Here is an 8,793-nt window from a genome sequence, read left to right as displayed (position 1 = left end):
TTGCAGCCTTGAAAAATGTTCAAATAGCATTCCTATATAAGACCTATCTTCAACTGAATTATAAAGTTTTCCGGTTAAAATGTAATATGAGCGTGAAAATTTTATACTTTTGTATTAAGAACTACATTGTAAATTCCTTGATAAAGACTATTGACAAAGTACAACAAATATGACAACTGATAATTATCAAATCATCATCGTTTAATTTATATCATGAGTTATGAATATACATATATATATACAAAATTATAATATTTTACATATTTTATAAATATAAAATGATATCTATTGAAAGATAAATGATTCAAGATAAATATAATTCTTGCAATGATGTTTATGCTTATTAACATTTTCAAGTTGAATTACGTAGAAATTCCACCTTTTGTTTTTCATTGTTATTATTTTATTTTATTTATTGTTTGTGAAAATAGAACTCAGCAGCTACAACCTATGGTTCAAGAACTGCGGCAGTTTCTATCAAACACTGACAACCACAACCGCTGGGACATACACTGTTTGTTGTAAACCACTCTAGTAAATGTCTAGTGTGTCCTCCGTGACCACAAACCAAGCATACATTTGCACCACCTAAAAGAATGATTTAATTATGATAAATAAACTAATATTGATAATATTAAGAAGTTGGCGTTGCGAAGCAGTAACTAGAAGTATGACTGCTGTACTATGATACACTTATTGGCTTCAATTCTCAATCGATGTCATGGAATTTGTAAAAAAACTTTAATAATTAGACACATTACAATAGTTTCGATATTTTTTTGTCGGCCAGTTGGATCCCATGTTGAGATACTGTAGTAATTGTGCAAGTGCACAGGAGACAAAATCATAAGTGAAGTAAAATCTTTGAAGGAGAACAACCTAATCACATTTACAATACTCTGCAGTACAATGTAAAGTAATTTATTTATAATATCAAACCAACTGCTAATATATATATAAAAAAAAGCTTAAAATATACTTACCTCTAACAGATGTATGACAAACGATACAAAGTAACATCGGATATTTGCAATTGGTGCAGTATGGCTCCCTAATAACTTGCTTGCAGTATGGACACTCCGCAACAAGCTCTATTCCTTGATGTACTTCAGAACTGCATGGAACATATTTCATTACCTGAAATTTTTTTTAATTTAAAAAACCTCCAATAGGCACTAAATATCTAGGAATGAGTTTTCTTTGAACAACTTAAGTATACACTATATCATTCAGATAATATAGAATCTTTTTTTTTTTAAAGGAAAAACATTTCCTCTTTTTTTTGCAATTTTCCAACGAAGAGATAGAAGGTAAAAATGTGCGTTTTCCCGACAAATCTAATCTTGTGTGAGCATTCACAATTACTCTTCCTGAAATTCTCAAGTTTATAGATTTCTTCAAATTGAAAAATTGATACGATTGTATTACTTCTTCGCACCAAATAGTGAGAGGGTCCATATTCGGGCTTAATATTCAGATCAGAGAAAAGATCTCTGCTGCTTAGTGCATAATCTATCTAGCGTAATCTAAATAAAGAAAATACGGGTTGAGGCGAAGATATGTGGTTGATAAAAAAGTATAACGTTTTATGAGGAAGGTTCTGTAAATTATTGGAAATTTATTGTCCCTGATCAGATCAAGATAAATATGTAGTTATTGACAGAGGTATCGTAGGGAATACAAACGGAGTAATATAAGCAAATTAAACCTTTTATTCAAAACTTGAAACTTTTTATTGCAAATTTTATCGATTTACCTGCGCTCTAGCACCTAAAAGGTGCCACCTATGTAGAATTTCCGCATACGCTCGTTTATATTCATCATATAACCAAGATTCACCCAAAGTCACTCTGTAAATGATTAATTTATGAATTAAATATTAAAAAGCTGTAAGGAATCATCAAGATATAGTCTACACTTTTTTAAAGACATTTAAATAACCTGATTGGTTTGACAGATTCAGTATCCCATGGGGAGTGTACAACTATGTCTACTATATTGAAATCATCAAGATTTTCGGACCAAGAATTTGATCTATTTTGTCTAAAAATTGGCAAAGACCAACCCTCCACTGAACTGTCAACTGGATGATGAGTATGATACGGAGAACCTCCTGGCTGCAATCATATAAATTTTATTTCACTAGAGTAAAGTTTTTAGTTTCTAATTTTTTTGTCTAGATTTACCATACATATGGTAAATTTTTAACCACTATTAAAGCCCCCCTTTTATTTTGAAAAATTATAAAACGTTTCGACCATCTCCAGCTTTTTTTTTTTTTTAGCAGAAGTATGTTCTATTTATTAGTACCTACCAACTTTGCCTTTTTGTCTTTTGTTTTAAAAAAAATTATAAATCAATTACTCTTTAACTCCACAATTAGTGTAATCTCTAAATTCGTCATATAAGTTCGGTCAATTTTTTTAATATTTTTAATTTATTGTTCATTTTTACTTAATCTTCAATTTCATTGTTAATAACTAGCTCGCTGGTGATGCATGAATCAGCAAAGTACTTACACTAACAGACTTAGCTGTTTTAGATTTAGGAGCTTCCAGTGTTTGGGTCCTGGTACCAAATGCACAACAAAGCATCGCTGCCATTTGTATATCACACTGCTTGGCATAATGTTCGATACTAGATTAAATAAAATTAAAAAGTGTTACGTTGGATATTTCATCAACTGATTAAAAAGTATATACATAGATTCATATGATATATACCCACAGTTGGTGCACCATGCCAAAAGCCAATGGATGTTGAGGCCAAGGGAAATCATCATCCCGATCGTCCTTAATTGCAGGAGTTGCTGCAATAGCTGCAAGATTCCAAGTATGAGCCAAATCTAATCGACCAGCATTAGCAGCAATGCGACTATTTTCCTCACACATGCCAGCTACATCGTCCGTATGTATGCTAGTAATATGCAAACATTGTGAATTTGTATTATTTTAGAAAAAATATCATTTATTAGTAATTTGGCTGATGGACCCTCGTCTTTATTTCAGGTTTGGAAATCAGAAGAGGGTCGAGAATGAGAGTGAAAGATACCGGAACTATTCAGAAGGAGATTTAAATATTAGACCATCTAGGTACCGTGGGGACAGGACCCGCCTAGAACTCCAAAAATGGTGATAAAATCAATGATTGTAATTAATTCAACTAGTTGAGGAAGATGGACTTATTCAGAGAAAGAAAAAAATCCTTATTTTTAGTGAAAAACTATTGCACTAAGATATATATCTTTCTTCATACTTTATTAGCTACTTATACATATTTACTTACACATATTTTTCAGCTAGATCCTTTCTTATTGGTAATAATCGAGACACATCGTAGAAAATAACTGTAGCTTTTGATATCTTAAGAGATTTAGATAAAGTTCTTCTTACTTTAGATCTAGAAAGATTTGTCTGAAAATGAGTTGACTTTTAATAAAGGTACATAAATTGCTTTCAATTCAATTAAATTACATAAATCATAATTAGATTGCACCTTATCATGAACGTAATAAGATGAAACAGTTAGCGGAGAACCAGAAGAAGCATTACGTGAAGTCACTGAATAAGCAGTACTTTTATCAGCTCGTATTAAACTTTGCAATCCTTTGAAAGATCTTGCAAAACATATTAAAGTACCTAGAAATGTAAAAAATATAAATATTACTGCCCGCACATAAACGCACAAGTACATAAAAGTGAAAGCAATACTAACCAACTCCGCAAAATTTTGCTCCTGATGTTCGTGGTGAAAAAGGAATGCAATTATTTTCAAATTTGAGATTTACGCTGGGACTGTAAAACAATACCGCTTGTTTCTGTAATTGATGCAATTTGTCTGCATCTTCTGGCTGGGAAAGCTGTAATGTTGTTTAATTCAAGAATGAAAATTTACTTTTCATTTTTTAGTAACTCCTTTTGTTTGTTTTTGTTTTTAAAAAGAGCACTAATTAACTTAAATTATATATAAATATGTGTGTGCGTGAAGCATTTATATTCGATTCAATACGGTTACTGTCTTGTGTAATTTCATTGAAAAAGGCATTCATATAAGTTTAAATAAATAAACTAACCTCTTCTAATGTGAAGACAAGCTGTCTTATACAAGATTCCAAACAAGGTCTATTTTTCTTAATTCTTTGCTGGGCTGAATGCTTCAAAAACTGTCATTAGATTAAATATTATTAAACTACAGATAATGCTAAGATTAAAATGAGAGAATCAATTTTATTTTCTAATTTTGGTTACCTTCATGATTTTGTTTTTCCACTCAGCACTTACATCAGTGGCGCCAACAAATTCAAAAGTTGGGGGTATACCATGTGGATAGCCAAAAGGGAAAAGGATGCGCAATGCAACGATCTTATTATTTATTGTAGCTGTTATGGTACACTCTCTTTTCTCTGGATCCATCTGATAGAGACCACAAATAATCTAATCAAATCTTAAATAAAATGTATTGGAAGTTATTTTGAAACAACTCTCACACAACTGTCCTATCGGTTAGTTTTAATGTCTACTCTCATCATCGATTGCTCTTTTCTGAAAAGATTGTCCAGACAAAATCGTAACACTCATACCAAATTCATCAGTGAAGTAGTTTTTGTAAAATAAAAACAAATTATACATACACAATCAACATTAACATTTGGAATGTTATCGTTTAGCAAAGAAAATTCCTGTTCCAAAGATTTAGGCTGACTTGAAATGATTGGAGGCGAAGCTTCTTCAGTTGTACAGTTGCTATCAACAATACTTAAACAGTTTACTTCATTTTGTAAATTAGAGTCCTCTTCTGTCAAGATAGAGTTAAAGTTAAGTAAATGAAAGGATTTGCCAGAAAACTATATTATTGATAAAAATAAAACGAGTTAAAAAAAATACCTATAGGCATACTAGACATGATCTCACAATTGTTTATACTAGTTAGAGGAGTTTCTAAAGTTGTGTCGCTTTCATTATCGATTCTGCAAAGCTGAAATATAAGTGAGATCTATTTTTTAAATCTTTTTTCTTTATAATTTTAGGGGTAAGATTGATGGTATATTTATAAGTATTAACTTACCTTACCTTTTGTAAGTAGGGTTCAATTTGCCAGATCCTTAGTCTTTGATCTTTTGACCAGGTGATTAACTGATAGTCAACGGAGTCTGTAAATAAAATCCTAAATCACTAAATCTGCTTTTCCTTTTAGTAAGTCAAAAAAAAAAATCTTGCAATCCTTAAAGGTTGAAAAGAGAACATAAAATAACACAAACCAGCACGTTTTCCCCAATCAAACTCTAAAACAATATCAGCATGACCAACGAATGAATGAACTGGTGAATTAAGATTGGTTAAATTCCATAAAAGAAGACTATTATCTCTTCTTCTCATTGGAGGAATTACAACCATTAAGAGGCCGTTTCCAAAGGGCTATAAAGTATTTTAGGAAGAATTAATGTAAACATTTTAAAAAATATTAATTTTATTTTCAAAAATCCTTCTATATTTACTGTATACTTGGCACGCCAAACGGGAGCCGCTGACGTTAGCATACTTTCAGTCATTTGCGGGTTAGAAGCGTCAAAAAATTTCACTGTACAATCTTGACTTGCAGTGGCCAGTTGAGTTGCTTGCGTTGGACTCCAGTCCATACAATGAATCTGGAAACATTAAACGTCAACTCTACAATTTTTGATTCTATATTTATATGAGAATTAAATAAAAAATGGAACGACATTAGAAAGGTAAACATCCTTTAAAGTAAAAAAAAAAAGAAATAATGTCCAGGCGATGCGCCCACCACGTAATAATAATAATTTCCAGAAGTTTTAATCAAATTAAGTATTGACAAGTGGCTGCTCCAGCCATACTCAAATTTCTCTCTACACGTCCGCGATTTTGCTGGAGTCTCAAAGAGGTAGTTGTAACTGGTATTTGTAGTTTGCTTATTACTTAAATCTGGACTGATGTGGAAGTTGGGAATTAATCTAGAGTCTTTACTTGAGCCGGACCGAGCGTCCATATTAACTTAATCCTTATACCTTCCAATCGGGCTCGGCACGTTGTGTTCCATCATGGTAAGTTCAGCCCCTGTGGAGACACTATAACAAGAAGAGATCATGATTCATATTCCAACCAGGTGACAATAGAACTTGAAGACCATAGATCATTCGCGAAAACGACTGATACCAACCTTGAAACTTGTATAAAAGGCGAGGTTTTTCTTACTTAGGGTTGTTACATAGAAACCTCTTTTTTTCACAATGTAGATTTGTTAACCCTTGAGCCCTGTCAGACTGTCAATCAGGAAGAGGTATAAACAGCCTCTCAGTTTGACGGCATAGCAATCTCTATGTAGCTGTAAGTGATCTTAGGCAAGCTGAGCCCGAAGGAGATTATATCGGAACACGACTAGTTAATAAAAAGCTGTAGTTTTTCCTATAGGGAAGGCTCTTCCATCTAGATTTTGAAGGATATGTTTAATTTGAAAATAATAATAATAAACAATATAATTTTTGCCAAGTTATTTGATCAAACAAAAATCAGAGATTTTATTTAAGTAATTAGCTATTGACTCAAGTCCAGAACTCCTGGACATAGAAGAGCTATTTATTACTTGAGGGTTAATAGATGAAACCTTAGCTTTCTGGTAGCCTCATAAAAAAATAATTTACAAGCGTAATTAACATCACCGGGCTGCCCCATTAAGAATTCGTCTCAAAAACAATGTTCAATCAGCTGCAATGCCCTCTGACAACGATTATCTGCCATTAATTGTACATGCGCAAATTAGGGACAAAAAAACTTTTTTTCCAAATTTTTTTTAAAAAAACCTTTATTTAAAAATTGCATATGGTATCTATATGTTATTCTTACGCCTTACGTTTGTCTGATGCGCAGTAATGTATTGCACGGGTGCAGTTCCTTTTCTCCGATCCCAAAGTCTTACATCACCAGCGTGGGCCGTTGCCAAACTGTGCTGGGAGTGTCTGTTCCATTTTACCTGTGTAGTTCCTGCTGCGAAAATAAATAAACATGTTAAATTGATTCATCAATGATATAAAATATTAATAATAAAAGCTTTAAAGGATCAAGTATTAAAGAAATATAATCTTGATATTAAAACATGCACATGTTAGATTTGAAAAATTATCCTACCAACTGTTGAAAAAGCTATAACTGGTCTCCTGCTATCTCTAAGGTCCCAAACATAAGTGAACGTATCAATTGAACAGGTGGCTATGGTATTAGCATCAAACTGATGCCAGTTTAAACTAGTTACAATCCTTGTATGAGATGTTAGCGCATTTACTAGTGATAAGTTACTTTTTGCCCAGCTTAATACCTCAACTTTTTTATTTGTCTTAAATAGTAATAAAATAAAGTTATAAATAAAAGGATATATCAGCAAATAAATATTATCAGAAATAAATTATTAGTTACAGAAATAGCACAATGATCCTTTTGAAGTGGACTCCATTCGGCTGTACCAACATCGTATTTACAGTGTCTAGGGAACTTTTTTAATGAATCTGAAGCATCCAGAAGATTCTTTAAGCCGAGGCATTTTCGCCTACCAAGTAAATTATTTATCAATTGATTTTCATTTAAAAAAAAGATTGATGAAAAAAGAATGCAAATTGATTCAATAAGTTATCAATTCTTTTATAAATTGTAAGATTTAGATAGATATTTAAATATTACCTCCTAAAGTTACGAAAGGCGTACACTTATCCAGAACAATAAAACTGTTACTACGCCCTGCTGTCATTTTGAAGCTGAAACTTGAACCTTGATCCAAGCGACAGAGCAAAAACAACTTGTGCTTGAAAGAATTCTGAAGATATATGGTCAGTTAAAGGAAAAAGTTAAATTAACAATACTTGGAAGTTCATATTGTTCAGTATATCCAGGTACCGAGACAATGGGAATGCCATATTGTGCTCATGTAAGAAACTGCCGTTCCCTTGCCTAAAGAGGGCTGCTCAAGGAATCAGGAAGAAGATAAAGCTAGGAAAAAAATTACTTGGATAGACTGACGAATGTCTATAATTGGTGGTTCACGAAGACGGCTAGCAATAGAGAGCGAGAGATTCTTAAGCATGCTGTGGCTCCATTATAGGGTTACACAGCATCTTGAAATTAGAATTGAATATAGAAACAAGAATTAGTTTATAAATAGTCGGACACGATAAATGTGTTGCAAACGGATTTTGATTAGCGTCCTAAAATGTTCTATAAGCTTGCACTCTACAGAACTTGAATAGTGATATAATTATCACTATGTGATTTCTTTTTTCAACTTCTTTCTAGAACTAAATTATTCACGAACCTTTCATATATGTATAAAGATTAGGATAAACAACTGAAGTGATGTAGAAGAACTGTAAATTTTCTTTCGTTTAGTATTGTAGAAATTTTATTCTAGCCACTTACCCTGCCAATAAAACAAACACTCCACTCCTGTCAACAGCCATTGCAGTGGCCTGTATTTTAAAAATGCAATTAGAATTTTCAAAAATCATTAAAATCATATTCTACTTTGAAAGTACCTCCAGGTCTTGATGTTCCGCTATACTATATTCGCTACTCCACATAGCTGTCATTTTTTTAAAACTCAGACAGTTTATTTCATAATTGGAAAAATATATAAAATCATTAAGAGCTACCAGTGGAAAATGGTCGCAATTAGCGAATTATAATTTAATCAATCTTTACACTTTACTTACATGAAACTTTTACCCTCTATAAACTAATAGTAACCTCTCCTAAACATAAAACATGCTCATTTCTTCATTTCTTAGCGTTT

At 32.2% G+C, this 8,793-nt stretch overlaps 1 protein-coding gene across 3 annotated transcripts; it reads right to left on the bottom strand.

Annotated features, from left to right (window-relative positions):
* Positions 1-395: 395 nt before the first annotated feature.
* Wdr59 (WD repeat domain 59) lies at positions 396-8,751 on the bottom strand. 3 transcript variants are annotated; one of them, XM_074131966.1, is made up of 21 exons: positions 8,537-8,751; positions 8,421-8,470; positions 7,428-7,557; positions 7,143-7,347; positions 6,868-7,001; positions 5,495-5,644; positions 5,258-5,414; positions 5,070-5,149; positions 4,884-4,992; positions 4,631-4,794; positions 4,248-4,412; positions 4,073-4,162; positions 3,715-3,859; positions 3,496-3,638; positions 3,286-3,413; positions 2,728-2,916; positions 2,520-2,637; positions 1,942-2,117; positions 1,757-1,850; positions 984-1,137; positions 396-588 (listed from the first exon to the last, which is right to left on the bottom strand). In XM_074131966.1, exons 1-21 carry the CDS (start codon positions 8,588-8,590, stop codon positions 449-451), a joined length of 2,775 nt encoding a protein of 924 aa, XP_073988067.1. In that variant the 5' UTR covers positions 8,591-8,751; the 3' UTR covers positions 396-448. The 3 variants fall into 3 exon arrangements, with proteins under 3 accessions (XP_073988067.1, XP_073988069.1, XP_073988068.1); XM_074131968.1 differs by having other exon boundaries at positions 4,884-4,974; XM_074131967.1 differs by having other exon boundaries at positions 6,868-6,998.
* Positions 8,752-8,793: the final 42 nt, after the last annotated feature.

Source organism: Rhodnius prolixus, unplaced genomic scaffold (genome assembly GCF_049639745.1).
Source record: "Rhodnius prolixus isolate KJV_2025 unplaced genomic scaffold, Rpr scaffold_4, whole genome shotgun sequence".
Classification (NCBI taxonomy): Eukaryota; Metazoa; Arthropoda; class Insecta; order Hemiptera; family Reduviidae; genus Rhodnius; species Rhodnius prolixus.
Note: the sequence above shows the minus strand (reverse complement) of the source record. Positions and strands in the feature narration are given on the sequence as shown.

Coding starts and splice junctions, on each gene's coding strand:
- Wdr59 (XM_074131966.1), bottom strand. CDS start 8,590: ATGACAGCTATGTGGAGTAGCGAATATAGTATAGCGGAACATCAAGAC. Junction 7,558..8,420: donor GTGTTTGTTTTATTGGCAGG/GTAAGTGGCTAG, acceptor TTTACTTGGTAG/GCGAAAATGCCTCGGCTTAA. Junction 4,795..4,883: donor CATGTCTAGTATGCCTATAG/GTATTTTTTTTA, acceptor CTATCTTGACAG/AAGAGGACTCTAATTTACAA.